This window comes from Cherax quadricarinatus, chromosome 37 (assembly GCF_038502225.1).
Source record: "Cherax quadricarinatus isolate ZL_2023a chromosome 37, ASM3850222v1, whole genome shotgun sequence".
NCBI classification, from domain to species: Eukaryota; Metazoa; Arthropoda; class Malacostraca; order Decapoda; family Parastacidae; genus Cherax; species Cherax quadricarinatus.
This window is the reverse complement of record NC_091328.1, coordinates 6,567,281-6,585,215: the sequence shown is the minus strand read 5'-3', so window position 1 is coordinate 6,585,215 and position 17,935 is coordinate 6,567,281. Positions and strand designations below refer to the sequence as shown.

General features: G+C 40.8%; 1 protein-coding gene across 11 annotated transcripts in view; it reads left to right on the top strand.

Moving 5' to 3' along the window:
- LOC128701617 (uncharacterized) overlaps positions 1 to 17,935 on the top strand; it is a 90,512-nt gene that overhangs the window by 59,960 nt on the left and 12,617 nt on the right. For 8 of the 11 annotated variants that reach the window (XM_053795456.2, XM_070091842.1, XM_053795501.2 and 5 more), the window contains exons 2-4: positions 96 to 491; positions 4,851 to 4,958; positions 10,880 to 10,924. In XM_053795456.2, the coding sequence (XP_053651431.2) occupies positions 296 to 491; positions 4,851 to 4,958; positions 10,880 to 10,924 (349 nt within the window). In that variant the 5' untranslated portion in view covers positions 96 to 295. Of the gene's footprint in view, positions 1 to 95; positions 492 to 4,850; positions 4,959 to 10,879; positions 10,925 to 17,935 lie in introns of those variants that run through there. The other 3 variants (XM_070091844.1, XR_011392854.1, XM_070091845.1) reach the window with 3 other exon arrangements.

Here is a 17,935-nt window from a genome sequence, read left to right as displayed (position 1 = left end):
CTTTCTCCCCCTTGCACCCCCCTTCTGTAATTATATAATTAATTTGTTTATATTAAAGAAATGATGGCTATAATTTGTAATTTCTCTCATTTCAGAACAATAATTAAGGTTAACACAAGTCATGGCATATAAAAGTGACATTAATCAAATATAAATTTCGTAAGAAGTTTTTCACGAAAATGCGATACGTTGACCGGAACAATTGCCATTTTGCGGAAAGTTAACTTGCAAGTAAAACATGGGAAGACAAAATCTGATGTACTAGACATTGGGCGGAGACGTTCCTCTAGCATTCATGATCTTTGCAACTGGGTGTTCTGGTGTGAAAGTGATGTTACGGGTGCTGCAAGCTGCCCTCCTGCTGGGGGCGTCTGTGGTGATACAAGCAGATGACTCAGACAATCCCAGGTGTTATGTCATCTGTAGCCAGATCTGCTCTTCAGAAAATCCGTCCTACAACCCTCAGAGATGTGATGACTGCTGCGGCACAGGTAAGCCACTTATGTTTACGTTATTATGTAGTCTACCAATTGGATAAGTGGTTGGATTGGTTATTTGGGTTTAAAAGCTATCGACTTCACTTGAGTTATTAAGGCTGCATATCACAAGTTCATCACCAGTCAAGAATACTCGATTCACTAAAATAAGATTCAGCTAAACTCATTGTATATACACTGAGAGGCATACATCTCCGTGTAAATACGTAATATACATGTTGCACAATACATTACTAATATTAAAACAAACGGATGCATTGGTGCATTGCCAACAAATATGAAGACAAAGACAAGTTTTAGAACAATAACCACCTGTTCTGCAACTTTTGTCTTCATTACAATCAAGTATTTATAAAGTAAAACAATCGCTGCATATTTTGAAAACACTGGTAACGGAGTGCATATGAGTTTATATAAAAGATTCTAAATACAAAGTAATAGGTTCCAACCCTCATGACAGTAATTACAGCTTCCAAGACAGGAGTTCATTTAATCCCCATTTTAAGAATCAAAGTACTTTTGTGTATAGGTGAAATGCAGCTAATAACCCTCTCGTATAGTCATTATACGTAATAAACCAGCCATCTAACCAATTTTTAAGTTAAGTTGCTGCAAGGTCAGTGATAGAGAAATTGCTTGTATTTATGTAAAAATTAAACCCGTATGGATCATACAGCACAAGAAGTGAAGGTTCGATCTTCCGTCCCACTCTTAGATGGGCCCACTTGCTAGCACATCAGGTGGTACATCCAATGATGGCTGGCGACAGAAATATTATTCGAAGTCTTATGCGGATCCAGGAGTACTCTTGTCGGTTTGCGTTCTCTTACTACTAGTTGAGTGCTGCTAGTGCTTTTAGCGGTCCCAGCCTTTCTCTGTTAATTCTGGGCGAGCCATCTTGGAGCTGTTGTGCCCCAGGTAGGGTAAATTGGTGTGGAGTTTAGGGGATAAGTGACAGGGCAGTGATGTGTTTTTATTAGTCAGTCAAGAGTCTCCCATCTCTTTCCTTCTGCTCTCAGTTTCAATTTCCCCTACCATTTATATCTGCCGAGGCGCCAACTACCTCTCCTGGTTCCTCTGTAGAAGCGACTCCTGACGACGCCGGGCCGGATATGGTTTTAATGACAGCGACAGTCAGACTCAGCCGGGCACTCGGCTGCTGTTGCTGGCTCTGGAAGTCGACTTAGTAGTCATTCCAATAGTAGGCTGTATTTTTGTAGTAAGAATACTGATGTTATTTCTATCTTGTTTAGTGTTGGGCACGTTTTCTTCTCGGCATGATAACATTTTAGGTTGTGGATTTATTACCTTCGCTGGCAAAGTTATTTATGATTGTGTTACAGAATTTAGGGGCTCGGTGGTGGGTGGTCGGGGACTCCGTGCCAAGGACACTTGCGTACCGTTCACAGGCCACTGAGCATGAATTCAAGGAAGGCAACGTCCCCATGTATGGTACAATCCGGCTCCGGGCGGTCTACAAGTTGAGTCTGAAGCGGTTGTTACAGGCTTATTGTTAAGATGATGAGCAAGAAACGTGCAACACTTAGATATTGTTGTTATCGAAACGTTTCGCCAGCATGATTTTAAAACTGATGACAGTATAAGAGTTAATTCTGGGTCAGCTATCCCCGAATGAAAATTTTCACTTGTCGCATTAGTGTGTAGTATGACCATTAGTAACCCTTAAAGGGGGATGTTACTAATGGCCATACTACTGTAGCATCCCCTTTTTTATGGGTATGTGTGGAGAGATTTTGCATCCTAACATCCGCCAGATTTCAGTGGACAGTCTATTGATAAGACTTCTGGACCTAAGCAGGCTCGTGTCCTTCTTTTGCATCGTGATGACCAGGTGGAGCACATGCTTGCCGCAGGTTATTTGAACCAGTGTCGTGACATAGTTTCCTATTGATTGCTTGAGCAGGAGAGTGAGGACATGCGGCTTCTGAATCCCGGAATGATTGCGGTTCAGAGGACTAAGATGGTGAGTGGTGGTTTGGTGAGCACTAATTCTCTGGTCCTTACGTACGACCAACTGAACCTCCCCCATCTATGTAAATCTAGGGTGGAGAGTCCTGGGAGTAAACCCGTTTATTTCTTTCTCAGTCCAGTGCCTCAAGTGCCAGAAGTTTGGTGACTAAAGGATCACGTGTAAGGCAGTCTAAGACAGTTGTTTCATGTGGCAACTGCCCACTCCTGTACTAGAGTTTTGTAGTCATAAGTGTGGAGCTAGCACAGGGTTAATAACAGAACGTGTGTGGTATATAAGATGGGGAGTGCGCTGCTGCGCTGTGTGTGTAGACTTTATAATTGTTGTAACCTCTTTTATACAGTTTCTCTATAAAGTGTGATTTGTTTTCGTAAATGCGATTGAAAACAGTACATTCAAAATTTAATAATTTAAGGGTTATTCGATTACAGACGAACTTGTTCAATCGCATTTACAAAAAAAATCACTATATAAAGGAGCTTTATAGAAAAACTTATTGTATTATAATCATGGGGGAAACGCTAAACCCTTAGGGGTCATACACTGCCTGGGAATGGGAGGCAATCAGTTTGATTCAAGAGGGGAAGTAGCTTTAATTCCTTGGATTACGCACTCTTCACCGGCATTAAGGCAACCCCCTCCCCTCAACTGTACATATTATCTCATGGTAAACTGTTAGACTTTAACTGCCATTAATGTGTCTTCACGTTGGTAATACTATGTTAATGACCACACCCAAGGTCCTCCCCCCGCTCCCCAAGACTGTTAGTTCTTCTTGACAAGGAGGGGGAGGGAGTTTGACGCTGGTGAGGGGTCCTTGTCGAGGGGGGAAGCCGCTGTATGAGCACTACAGGTTTAACGTTTGCCCGTGAATTTAATAATAGTTATAGTTTTAATAAATACATTTACAATTTAAAATCGGTTTTTAATTGTGTGAACAACTCCGTGCCATTATTACATTCTCGGAGAAACGGTAAATCCGTATGGGGGTCATACATCGCCTGGGGAGTGGGAGGCAATCGTGTTTGAGCCCAGGAAGGGTGGGGTGGGATAGTTCCATTTCCTTGGATCAAGAGCCCTTCACCAACATCAAGACAGCTCCATTAAAGGAGATGATGTGATGTCATCCAGAGCCACAGAATATGGAGTGAGTTGTGTAGTCTTAGTGGTCAGTCTACCCATCTACTGTCTTAGTCCTGTAAGGACAAGGAAGGTGATTTGATGCTGGCAGGGGCTCTTCATCCAAGGAACTAAAGCTGCCCTCCCCTTCTGATCGGACCTGATAACCTCCCATTCCCTAGGAGTTGTGTGACTTACGGGTTTAAACCTTCCAGTATTATTATTAAAATCATAGTCCTTGATAAACCACAACAGGACATCTTGTGTTTCTAATTCAGTACACCTTTGGTATGCTGCTACAATATTTTCATATGGTTAATGTAGATGATGGACATAAAAGCAGTAATTGAAAATTTATTCATACAGGCTTTCGCCTGTACAAAAGACTTTTAAAGTCATTAAAATGTACTTAGGGCAAAGAGATACATAGTCAGGAACGAGGAGAGGTCAGGAGCTGTGCGCACATCTTTTACTCGCCTTGACAAGACACCACCGGAAGTAGATGCATATTCCTCCCTAGCAACTCTATTGTTAAACACATCTCCGGCAATTTCTCCAACCCTAAAATACAAGCAGCTAATAGTACCTGAGGTACGATCGAGATCACCACCACTACGGGACAAAAATGCAAATCACGGCAGGGGTTTACACAACCCTTTGCAACTACTGTGACCATCACAGAAGAGACAAAGAGACCTTTACACTCGCATTTCTGAACACCAGTTGGTATTCAGATATGCGAGTGTAGAGGTCTCTTGGTCTTGTGTGATAACACGCCAACAGAATGGGCCACTTGCATAACATTGTGTTTCACACAGTAACTCTCACAATCGCTTTATCAGATACAAGGAAGCACGGCTCGTTGTCAATGGACGCTCAGAGACGAAGGATCCTGGAATCATCACTCGTCAGCATATCAAACATTTCCAACCAGAACAACGGCTTTTGCAACATACCTGAGCTTCTTGCCAGGAAGCTCCATCGGTTTCCCCACATAGCAACAAAATGGATCACTGCTATAGGCCTACCGACCTGTGCTGAGAAGGTCCTTCATAAATTCCACCCTGCTCAATCATATACTTGCCCTCCGCGCTCAGGCTACTCAAGATTTAACACACCTAGCCTGACTCCGCACCCGATATATATATATGTTCATCCAGGTTTTTCTGTGACTTGAAAAAAAGCCCAGTGTAGGCGAAACGTCATTAAAGGATCATATACTGCATTTATGTCTCTGTTTCCAGCGAGGAGACGTCAGGAGCGAGAAGAATCCAGGAGCGAGGAGAGGGAATGTGAAAGGAGTGGCCCTGTGCGAGAAGAGGTCAGGAGCGAGAAGTCAGGAGCCAGGAAAGGTTAGATGCGTTGATAGTTCAACTTGACTGTTGGTCTAGTCAACAGGCCTTCTTCAACAACTGTATTGCCAAGATTCTGGCACTCTGTACTGGTTTACAGAGTATACTTTTGAAGGCCACTTACTCTGTTATAAATAAAACATTGCTGTATAGCCCTTGTGGCTTAGCGCTTCTTTTTGATTATAATAATAATAAATAAAACATTGTACAAAAGGGATTTAGTCCCTTAAGCTTGATCTGCAATGAACAGTAAAATATACAAGATATGCACACATTTGTACAGAAAATTAATACATAGTTGATGTAGTAATGACTGATAGTCATTATTATGTGTAGTTTTGGTTAGTTTACGTTACAGTGTAGCCAGTTAAGTTTATGCACCAGTCAGAGTATATACCCAGTGTGTTGTGGTTCCATGGTGTAATACTTTCCGATGAAGTCATGTTTACTGATGCATCGCCATGCTTGTTGGCCAGCTGCCACCAGTGACGTCACGCACCTTGCTTGGCGGGTTCCCGCTACCCGCCAAAACTTAAAAACTGCTTCCTGCTACCCGGCAAAACTTAAAAACTGCTTCCTGCCAAAATTTAGATACTGTTTCCCGCCAAAATTTAATCGCATTAACTAACCACAGCAGTAAAAGCTCATCTTTACCTAAGAATCGGCTACCAGTTTCGTTATTTTTCCGACAAATAACAAATTATGATGGGACGTTTGATTTGGAATTTGCTTGCGCTGGCTTTTAACCTCCGGGAAGGTTAATAAGCCAGGAAAGTCAAGCAGTACAGTTTATTTCCTTTGTGGTCCTTAGATTCAATCCGCAGTAGTTGACTAAACACCGAAATGCCTCGCCTCCCTTGAAGATTGAACAGTGTTCCTTTCCGTTGTGAGCCATTTGCTCTATCAAGATGGTGGTTCATCTTTACAAAATGACAGTTCTGCCTTTCAAGATGGCAGCTCTGCCTTACAAGATAGCAGCTCTCCCATACAAGACGGCAGTTCTGCTTTACAAGATGGCAGCTCTGCTTTACAAGATGGCAGCTTTGCCTTACAAGATGGCACTTTTGCCCTACAAGATGGCAACTCGGCCTTACAAGATGGCAGTTCTGCCCTACAAGATGGTACTTCTGCCCTACAAGATGGTAGTTCTGCCCTACAAGATGGCAGTTCTGCCCTACAAGATGGCAGTTCTGCCCTACAAGATGGCAGTTCTGCCCTACAAGATGGCAGTTCTGCCCTACAAGATGGCAGCTCAGCCTTAAAAGATGGCAGTTCTGCTTTACAAGATGGCAGTTCTGCTTTACAAGATGGGAGCTCAGTTTTACAAGATGGCAGCTCTGCCTTACAAGATGGCAACTCTGCCTTACAAGATGGCTGCTCTGCCTTACAAGATGGCAGCTCTTGAAGGGTCGTACAACCCCTGGGAAATGTGAGGCAATTATGGTTGATCCGAGGAATGGGAGGGTAGCTCCACTTCTTTGCATCAAGAGCTCTTCGCTAGCATCAACGTATCCCTTCCCCTTGAAGGATATATGTTAGACTAGCAAATTTTAATTCAAATTCAAATTCAAAGTTTATTCTCTATAAGGATTACAATGCTGAGTTTACAGAAATTTGGTTATTGTGTGGTTTACATGTAGTAAAATTGTGATTACAGAGTGTACCACTAGAACGCTTAGCATGGCTAGGCATTTCGGGCAGACTTAGTTTTATTCTTAATTGTAAAATATTACAAATTATGAGGTAAGTTGGTATTATGGCTAAGTGACTAAATACTAGTTTGTGAGTTTAGCAATGTGAATGCTTTTGTTTTGGCACAGTACATAGTTTCAGTATTGGAGTATCACAGGATTCATTATTTTAAGATTGAGATTAATATTTCTGTTTATGGTCAAATGAGTGAGTGAGTGTAAGTGTGAACCACCAGGTGGTATTCGTGTAGTTAGCTGACGGGGTGTATCAGGGAGATAAGATGTTTTCTAATGGTAGTTTTGAAGGTGATGAATGTGTCTGCAGTTCTAGAGTTCTCAGGTAGGATATTCCAGATTTTAGGGCCTTTGACATACATTGAATTTTTGTAAAGGTTTAGTCGGACACGGGGAATGTCGTAGAGATGTTTGTGTCTGGTGTTATGCCTGTGGGTTCTGTCACAACTATCAAGAAAGCGTTTTAGGTCAAGGTTGATATTAGAGTTTAAGGACTTGTAGATGTAGATTGCACAGTAGTAAGTGTGGATGTACTGAACTGGGAGTAAGTTTAGGTCTATGAAGAGTGGGGGGGTGTGTTGCCAGGGATGGGATTTAGTGATTATTCTTACTGCAGCTTTTTGTTGGGTTATTATTGGCTTTAGGTGTGTTGCTGCAGTTGATCCCCAAGCACAAATAGCATAGGTGAGGTATGGATAAATAAGTGAGTGGTATAGCGTGAGAAGGGCATTTTGCGGCACGTAGTATCGTATCTTGGAGAGGATCCCAACCGTTTTGGATACTTTTTTGGTTATATGCTGGATATGGGTGCTGAAATTCAGGTTGTTGTCAAGGTATAAGCCTAGGAATTTGCCCCCATCATTTCTGGTAATTAGAGTGTTGTCAATCTTAATGTTAATTTGTGCATCTCCTGCTCTGCTACCAAACATAATATAGTAGGTTTTGTCAGTGTTAAGCGTAAGTTTATTGGCTGTCATCCAAGTCGATATTTTAATCAGCTCCTCATTCACAATGGTGTTGAGGGTGGCAAGATTAGGGTGAGAGATGACATAAGTCGTGTCATCAGCAAAGAGAATGGGTTTCAGGTGTTGGGATACGTTTGGAAGGTCATTGATGTATATGAGGAAGAGCAGGGGACCAAGGACACTTCCCTGCGGAACTCCAGTATCAAGTGGCCGTGTTGCTGATGCTGTGTCTTTAATGGTGACGTACTGATACCTATTAGTAATGTAAGATTTGAAATAAGCAAGCGCATGGCCTCTTATACCGTAATGATCAAGTTTGTGGAGTAGGATGTCGTGGTCTACTGTGTCAAAAGCTTTTCTTAGGTCAATAAAAATTCCTAGTGGATATTCCTTATTTTCCAATGCTGTGTAAAGCAGATCTAGCATTTTTATGATTGTATCATTAGTGCTTTTATTTTTCCTGAATCCAAATTGGCAGGGGTTGAGTATGTTTTGAGCCGTTATAAATGAATACAGTCTCCTGTGCACGAGTTTCTCAAAGATTTTGGATAGCAATGGTAAGTTAGATATTGGCCTATAGTTGTTTAAGTCTGTAGGGTCACCACCTTTATGTATTGGTGTAACCCTTGCCATCTTGAGTAGTTTCGGGAAGGTGCTAGTCTCTAGTGACTTGTTAAAAAGTAATGAAATAGCATGCGAAAGGACATGGGCCGCTCACTTGTACAGTAATGGTGGGACATGAGACAGATTCCCCGAGTTATTTTTAAGTGACTTTATAATCTCAGTGACTTCCGTGGGCTCAGTTGGTGCAAGATAGAAGGAATTAGGGAAATTCCCATCTAGGTAGTCCCTGGCATGGGCATTGGTATGTGGGATTTTACTGGCGAGATTAGATCCTATGGTTGAGAAGAAGTCGTTTATCTTGTTAGCTGTGTCAGTGGGATGTAGTGGTGTTTCATTAGGTTTAGTTAGGACAATATTCTTGGTTTTTCTCAGTTTGTGGGTCCCTAGAATCTGAGAGTGTTTTCCAGGTCTTTTTTTATATCTCCTCTAGTGTCTGTGAATCTGCTGGAGTAGTATAGTTGTTTGGCTTTCTTTATTACTTTGGTGAGAGCTGATGAGTAGTGTTTAAGAATATCTTTGTGTATTAAGCCCTGTCTATATTGCTTTTCATATTGGTGTTTCTTGTCAATGGATTTCAGAATGGTGCTGGTTAGCCATGGGCAACCAAGCCGTTTGTTTGTGATCTGTTTTGTTTTTATAGGACAATGTTTGTTGTATAGTCTAAGTAATTTGTTAAGAAAAATGTCTGTCCAGTCATCAATACCATTGGCCTTGGAGAATTCTGTAGGCCAATCAACAGTCTCTAGGTCAGCTGTGAACTTCCTTACTGAGGCATACAATACAGACAATTTGATGAATAGAACACACTTGGAATACTCAGGTATCTTTATTACCAAAACTTTTCGCCTGCACAGCAGGCTTCTTCAGTTGTATAAAGGCGATTTGACATGTCATACAAGATCTTAAGTGGAAGTCTTGAAATAATTGTGGTTAAGACTTGTCATATACTCGTATATATAGGCTGTTCATAAATGTTGACAGAGGTAAAACTTTGACAAAACTATACTAAACGCTGGACACAAACGAAGGAAGACTGCAGAATACATGGGGTAATGGCCCCGGGATTGCCCTCTAGATCCGGGTGACAACAAGCTGCATCCTTTAGCCTGTTGGATGCTGTATAGCATTGTTCTACTCTCCCATTGCACCTGCTTCCTCAAAGGGGGAGTACCTAGATGCCGCTGGAGGACTCTTGTTCCAAGCAAGAGTCCTCCGGTGGATCATGTCGTCCTTGGATCGTGTCTCTTCCCTACCTTTGACGCAGACTCCCTCTGACTTCTTGTTAGCGACAGCTGTATTACACCATCTTTGATCTTGCTTTCTCTTCGGCACTTCTCACCGCCCTTTCAGTTTCTACCTCTGACATGCTCTGCACCTTCGCTAGTCTCTGATCTGGCATAGTACATCTTTAGCACATCCTACCGTGCCCGTGCAGTTCTGTATGACCCTTGAGGGTTTAGCGCTTAGTTCTGATTATTATTATTATCGTCATCAGATCTCTTAGCATGGAGGTTCGCCAAACATCTATTAAGAGTTTTTAAGGCTGCTCGTGCCTCCATTATCCAATCCTCTATCAGTTTATCTCATAGCTGTGCTACGCGGACGAAATTCTCACTCTTGTTTTTATTCTCATGTGAAACGTCAAACCCATAGGGGTCATGTAGCGCCGGAGGAATGGGAGATTTTAGGGTTCGATCCAAGAAACCGAAAGATAAGTCCACTTCCATAGATCAAGAGCCTCTCACCAACATCAAAGCGCCTCCCCTGAGGAGTCTTCACTCATAGACAATTCTGGAGGACTGCAAGAACCTCAGCCTAGTCCAACCCTCAATCTAATTTACACTCGAGGAAGAGGCCAGATTCAAGAGGAAGGGCACTGTTAAGAGAGGAGACTAGACCCAAGAACGAGACTGCTAGGAGGAAGAGGGAGACCAGACACTGCTAGGAGAGAGCAGACCAGACACTGCTAGGAGAAGACCAGACATTGCTAGGAGAAGACCAGACACTGCTAGGAGAAGACCAGACATTGCTAGGAGAAGACCAGACACTGCTAGGAGAAAGGGAGAGAGTCAGACCGATTGACCAGTCACTGCTAGGAGAGCAGGGAGGTGTGACGACCCTGGGATGGAAGTGCTGGCAACAACAATAACAAAGACCTCGTCGGCCATGATGGCCGCTCTGCAAACTGTTGTCAATTACTTGATTTTTTTATCTCTATAAATGGTATCATTATATCATCATTAACATTTATAAAAGAAATACTACTACTCAATAATAATAATTATTATTAAAAACTGCAGCGCCCTTAAGTTCATTATCAGTGGGCAATCCACAATCCAACATACTGACGCCCGTTCATATATTATCCTGACCCAAAGTTTAACCAAGATGCAGATTAGACAACCAATTTCTTATAATTGTATCATTACCTAGTCATTCACGGGGAAGTCTAAACCCTTAGGGATGCCAGCGCTGGTTGAGTCCAGTGTCATAAACCCTGGGGAAACGAGAGGTTATCAGGTTTGATTTGAGAAAAAAAAATCTAATACTTATTATCTTCTAATTCACAGGATTTTTTTTTTTTTGTAAGTCAAAGAATACTTATGCATTTTTCTTGTGTCTACAGATTACAACAATCTAGAAACAGGAAGCCGCGTCCAACAGAATGACAGTAAGTACAGCTCTTCTGTGGTAGGTCGGCTGTTTACACTCACCTTCATAGTTATAAATCTGCTTCCGTTAAAATATCCATATAACATCTCCCTACATGTTATATATGCACGACGAGCATATACACCACGTGTGTTATATACACCCCAAAGGTTACTTTATCTCCTATAAGGATGTAAAGTATATTTGACTCTCGTAGTGACCAGGTTAGGTGCATCTTTAATGACCGTCGCTGTATAGCCCTTGTGGCTTAGCGCTTCTTTTTTATTATAATAATAATAAAATTTTTAATGACCATTGTGTAGTCGACAGGTATTAAATCCCATTAAGCAACATGTTATATGCAGTCTTAATAACCTGCGTAATCCATAGACTATAAATCCACATTAACCATGAACATCAGGACCTCCAACCATAAAGAGATCTACACAGTGATTCGATGTAACTTTTATGCAAAATTTTCCATACATAAGATTTTTCTGAAGATACCCGTAAGTACTGCAAGATTTATTTTAGGATACATCACTATGGTAATCTTTGTCTTTAATGTGGCGTTAGTCCTAACTGGGGCAGATCAGCGGATGTTTGCCCGAAATGCCCTGGCATGTTAGTGGCTTTCTTTGTAATTAACACTTTTTAAATTATAAGCAAACATTGTAACCTTTGCAAAGAAATAAAATTTGTTTGAACACAGAACCGGATTAAGAGTTTGTTGGCCCCCGGACTACAAGTACTACGAGGCCCCCAGTGATATTTTCAAAAAGAAAAAAGTTAGAAATATTAAATTTATTTTTACAAGGCTAACCACAATTAAAATTCAAACATTTGCTTTGCGGAATTTTTTGGAAACAAATTGTAAGCCGTTGAGAACATTTCTGAAGGCCCTCCAGCTGGCGGAGGCCCTTGGTCTGCAGACCCTAAAGCTGACTGAACGGGTCATTAAATGGTTAAGACTCGTGTTGGAAGACACTACGTTGTTTTCTGACGCATCAACCACAACTACCTTACACAAACTTCGTACGATAACAGTGTTTTTGTTTAATTATCAACCTAATATTTTCCCATGGGAGTAAATTCTTGGGTAGCTTTGGGAAGGGGTTGTTTTGATAAGAACCTGCCTTGTATGGGCCAGTAGACCTGCAGTGTTCCTCCATTATGTCCCACTCCTCGATAAGTTTTCCTATTTTTGCTAAACAAAGAAAACACGGCAAGAACTTGCATTACTTAACCGGGTTCCTTATCACTTACCAGTTAATTGTTCCTTTATGTCAAGTCATCAGAGTTAAACGTCGGCGTAATTAGGGATAATTAACCTCGCCAAATTATTTAATTATTATATTGTAATTATATGAATAATCACGTGGAAGTGGACAAATTTGTAGATATTACGGTGTATAGCACGGTTATTATATTCCTGGTCAATCGCTAAACCCGTACATACATTGAGATAGACTTCTGTATATACACCGAGAAGTATATGTATGCACTGAAAGAATGACATCTCTGTATATACAATGAGAGGTATAAACTATGTATATACCCCGTCGTTAGATAAAGGATTTATGTAAGTACATTATTAATAAGAGAGTTGATGGTTCTCTGGGGCAGGTCTGGTCATCACCTTGCCCCGAGAGAGAGTTGATGGTTCTCTGGGGCAGGTCTGGTCATCACCTTGCCCTGAGTTGCTAAACAACTTGCAGTTCAACTTTCTCTTTCATTCACAACTCAGTGTCTCTTTAGTAACTTGAGGTAACCTGACAAGGGATTATCATGAAGGCCGGACAGACGGTGGTGATAATGTCAATGTAACTTTCCAAAGTGTTGTACAAGCCGTTCAAGTTGCGTACATTCTTAGAGAAATTAGTTCAAATATAAATACCCATAAATGGATGAAGAATAGACTCGAACATCTCTTAGGTGAAAAGAGAGAGGAATTTACAGGCGAATCAAAAGAGAGAATCACCTTATTGAACACTTAAATTTAAGAAATCAAGAAAGGAATAAGGAGAGCCAAAGGAAATTATAAAAATAAAGTCACAAGGGAATTAAAGACGAATCCTAAGAGTTTCAGGTATATAAGAATAAGATTAGGGGAAAGATATGCTCACTCCAGTGTAACTCAGGCCAGCTTGTTGTTAGTGACTAAGAAATATATACCATTTTCAACACTTATTTGCAAACTGCTTTTACGCGAGAGGATGCAAATGAAATCCCAGATATCAATAATTATATTGATCAGAACGAGAATAAATTATAGAAGATCACAGTCACTAGTGACATGATCTACAAACTAGATAGATTACCTGGAGTTTACCTGGAGAGAGTTCCGGGGGTCAACGCCCCCGCGGCCCGGTCTGTGACCAGGCCTCCTAGTGGATCAAAGCCTGATCAACCAGGCTGTTGCTGCTGGCTGCACGCAAACCAACGTACGAGCCACAGCCCGGCTGGTCAGGAACCGACTTTAGGTGCTTGTCCAGTGCCAGCTTGAAGACTGCCAGGGGTCTGTTGGTAATCCCCCTTATGTATGCTGGGAGGCAGTTGAACAGTCTCGGGCCCCTGACACTTATTGTATGGTCTCTTAACGTGCTAGTGACACCCCTGCTTTTCATTGGGGGGATGTTGCATCGTCTGCCAAGTCTTTTGCTTTCGTAGTGAGTGATTTTCGTGTGCAAGTTCGGTACTAGTCCCTCTAGGATTTTCCAGGTGCATATAATCATGTATCTCTCCCTCCTGCGTTCCAGGGAATACAGTTTTAGGAACCTCAAGCACTCCCAGTAATTGAGGTGTTTTATCTCCGTTATGCGCGCCGTGAAGGTTCTCTGTACATCTTCTAGGTCAGCAATTTCACCTGCCTTGAAAGGTGCTGTTAGTGTGCAGCAATATTCCAGCCTAGATAGAACAAGTGACCTGAAGAGTGTCATCATGGGCTTGGCCTCCCTAGTCACTGGGTCCTGATGAACTGTTTTCAAGGGTTAGTGAAGGTTGTTAGTGAACCATAAGTTTGTCTCTTTAACAGATCGCTACAAATGAGTATCGTACCGGATAAGTGAAAAATGGGAAATGCGATACCCATGTATAAGGTGGGAGATAGGTCCTCAGCTTCAAATTATAGACTAGTTAGCCTAACATTAATTGTGAGAAATTTGATGGAATTAATAATTACTGATGCGGTCCGAAGTCACCTGAAAGATATTTGATTGATGAATTTTAACTCGGTTTTAAAAAGGATAATTCTTTCATTACGAATTTACTAATTTTTTTCACTTTGATATTCGTGGCGGTAAACCAAAATAAAATGCGATATTGTATATGTAGACTACAATAATGCCTATAGAGTTCCACACAGGAGACATGAAAGTAGCGGCACATGGTATATGAAAAATTATTTCCTGGGTCGAGTCATGGCTGACAGATTGGCAACACAGATAAAAATTGTATGACACCAACCGGTTGTTGGAAAAAAAAATGCAAACACTAGGACAGTTTATTGGAAAGGTGTTGGCACTGGGATCTTGGTCACCGAGATCCCAGGACCAAAACATATCCAGCAAAATTTCCTAGCGTTTGCAGTGCCTTTTTCCAACAGTGCGTACATGGGGAGAAATTAGAATGGGGACCTATTACCAGTGGTGTGCCATATTAGGACCCTTGTTATTTACAATCTACATAAACGGCATTTATAAGGGAATAAATAGCGACATAGGTAAGTTTGCTGATGACACTAAAATAAGCCATCAGGTAATTTCTGATGAGGGCACTGGAAGGCTACAGGATGACCTGGATAGGTTGATGTTGGGGTCAAAGTGGCAGATGCAGTTCAATATAGAAAAGTGTAAGGCTCCAAGAAAAGAAAATAACTGTGACAATAAGCCTAATAATGTAGATAGTCTGCTAAAAAGATTTAGGAATTCTGGTTAGCAGAAATTTAAACCCAAGACAACATTGCATACGTGTTCGTAATAAAGCTAACATAATTCTTGGCCTCATATCAAGAAGTATAAATAATAGAAGTGTTAAGGTTATCAACTTTATATAGCCTTGGTAAGGTATCATTTAGATTATGCTGCACATTTCTGGTCTCCATATTATAGGATTGTCATAAATGTACTGGAAAACAAACAAACAAGGATGACGAAGCTGATTCCATGTATTAGAAAATAAGGCACTGAATTTACACTCTCTGGAAAGACTTTGAATTTGGGAATTAGGAATAAACAAAGTGGATATAATTAACGTGTTGAAAATATCCAATATGGGACTTGTGGAAAATACTGTACATATTTTTCCCCCTCACTCAAGGAAGGCTCCTTGACGCTGGTAAGGGGCTCTTGATCTAGGGAATTGGATCTGTGCTCCAGTTCCCTAAATTTAGCCTGAATGCCTTCCATCCCCCCATAGGCGCTGTATAATCCTACGGGTTTAGTGCTTCCCCCTTGATTATAATAATAATAATGTACATATTTTCCAGAAATAGATGGCCATACTGTATTTAAAAGAATTATATTATGGAAAATGAGAAACTGGACCTGCGCCTGCGCAGACAGGACTCTCCATTTTGCTTGAATTGGACATTAACGGTAGTGTATAATGGGAAGAATTTTTCGTGCTCTAGAGGTTAAAATTGGGTTGACACCTCTCAAATAGGAGGCGAAATTGTTGGATGTGCATTCCTGCATAACTTGAGATATCAGGCGGCTGGACAAGACAGCTCCAGGAACCTCAGATAAGTCTGTTATGTTTAACTCTGGCCAGTGTTATTTTCATAGATAGTGAGGTTTTCTGAGTATGATACACATTAATCTCCAGTCAAATTGGTGAGTGTTATGATTAAGATATATTCTCCTTCTGTTGTATAAATATATATATGTATATATATATATATATATATATATATATATATATATATATATATATATATATATATTATATATATATTATATATATATATATATATATATATATATATATATATATATATATATATATATATATATATATAATCATTTATTATTTTTAATATACAGTCCACAAATTTATATATTTACCAGAATTCCTGGTGATGTATCTTTTATTTATAATTAATAGGTCCAGAGCAACTTGTGGATATGACAGTGGTAGGTATCGAAGGGGGACATTTTTTTGCGACCTAGGTGTCCCAAATTCCTACTTGTCTAACTGATAAATAATAATTATCTTTAGATAACAAAAAAAGGCACAATAATTATCTTTGTTTATTTACTGTTATGTACATAATGATACATTCAGATAAATGCAATTTTCCACAGGACTCGTGCTTGGAGAAATTTGGATTTAGAAAAGATATTGGGAAGTACTGGTTTGGTATTTGAGTTGTAAACGAGTGGAACAAACTCCCAGGTAAAATCATCAATGCAAGAACTTTGAGTAGTTTTAAATATAGGTTGGGCGGGTATGCGAGTGGGTGTGAGCTGGACCTGCACAGTAGGTGCCGATAAGCCTACTGCAGTGTCCCTTCATTCGTAAGTTATGAACTGCAGAAGAAAAAGTTTCTATCTGTTCTGGACCATTGTCAAGGCGGAGAAAAGATGAAGACAAACTAAGTAAAATGGTGAGTAGTAAGCCAGAAAACTGGTGAGGTGAAGAGAAAGCCACTACTATCACCAGCGAACACTGACAGCAAACAGACACGGAGCACAGACAGGGAACACAGTAAACATAGACAAACGAACCTGTAGATAAACAAAGGGTTCATTCTTCACGATAACTACTACGTAGTGCTGAGACGTGGGCGTGCAGGTGAGGACGGGGATAAAAGATGTGGGCGTGTGGATGAGGGATATGAAGGTGGGCGGCGTCAGTGACGTGTGGAAAATTAATTTAGCCTTACCGCACAGTACTCACCAGGGGACTTCAAAATATAACCAACATCACCAATAGCTGATAGAATTAGACTGAAGTTTGGCCTGGCTTGTTATTGATAAATCAATTATATAAGTTTGTATAGTAAGATAACTCATAACCTGACAATATTTTCACAGCTGTACTCTTATTGTTGTACTATTATTGTTGTTACATGGAAGTGATAAATGTGTATCACACAGCACCAGGGGGAGACATGTGGGAGGTAACCAAGTTTGATCCAAGAAAAAGGAAAGTAACTAAAATTCCTTGAATCAAGAGATTTTCACCATTAAAGGCACCCTTGAAGGGGATAAGACGCCATCACAAACAGTGAAGTAATCACAACATTACTCCTAGAATCTGTAAGTGGATCATCGTATTCAACTCAGAAGCGTCATCCGTCTCACTCAATTAGAAACACATTTTGTGCCCAATTAATGGAGGCAAATTGACTTTAATGATTGTGGCTTCCTACTCGCACCACGAAACATAAACGAGCACTGATTATCCGGTAATTAGGTGGTGATGGATGGAACTACAAGGTCATTACCGTTACCCTATATGGCCATTTAAAACATTTTGGTTCATGTCCCATCAAGGGGAGGAGGGCGCGTGCCGCCTATCAAAGCCTCTCATTCCCTTGAAAAGTTACGAATGATACTGTGACAATATAGAGGCCAGCGAGAAGTGCTCCCCACACTGTTTCATGGAACGTTAAATCCTCGTGGGTCATTCAGCACAAGGAGTTGTGGAGGTTCGATCCCTCGTCTGCTAATCGATGTCCAGTGTCTGACTAATCAGGCTGTTAGTGATTTCCCACACAAGGCAGAATATGACACTTCACATGCAATACTCGTCACTATCACCTGAGGAAGCACCACTAACCTCACTTAACATGCAGGTCCCAGCTATACTCTGAGATATCACATATAACCTGTAGCAACCAGATACAAGTGCACATCTCAGTTTTACAGTAACCAATGGAGAATGCAAAGTAATCTGGTTTCATGTAAGGATCTTCATTTTCCCTCCTTTGATCAAGAGCCTTTCTTCAGCATCAGGGCACCTTGAAGGGCGTGTAAAACTACCATTCAGTAATGTAACCATCGACTAAAAGTCATATTATATGAAA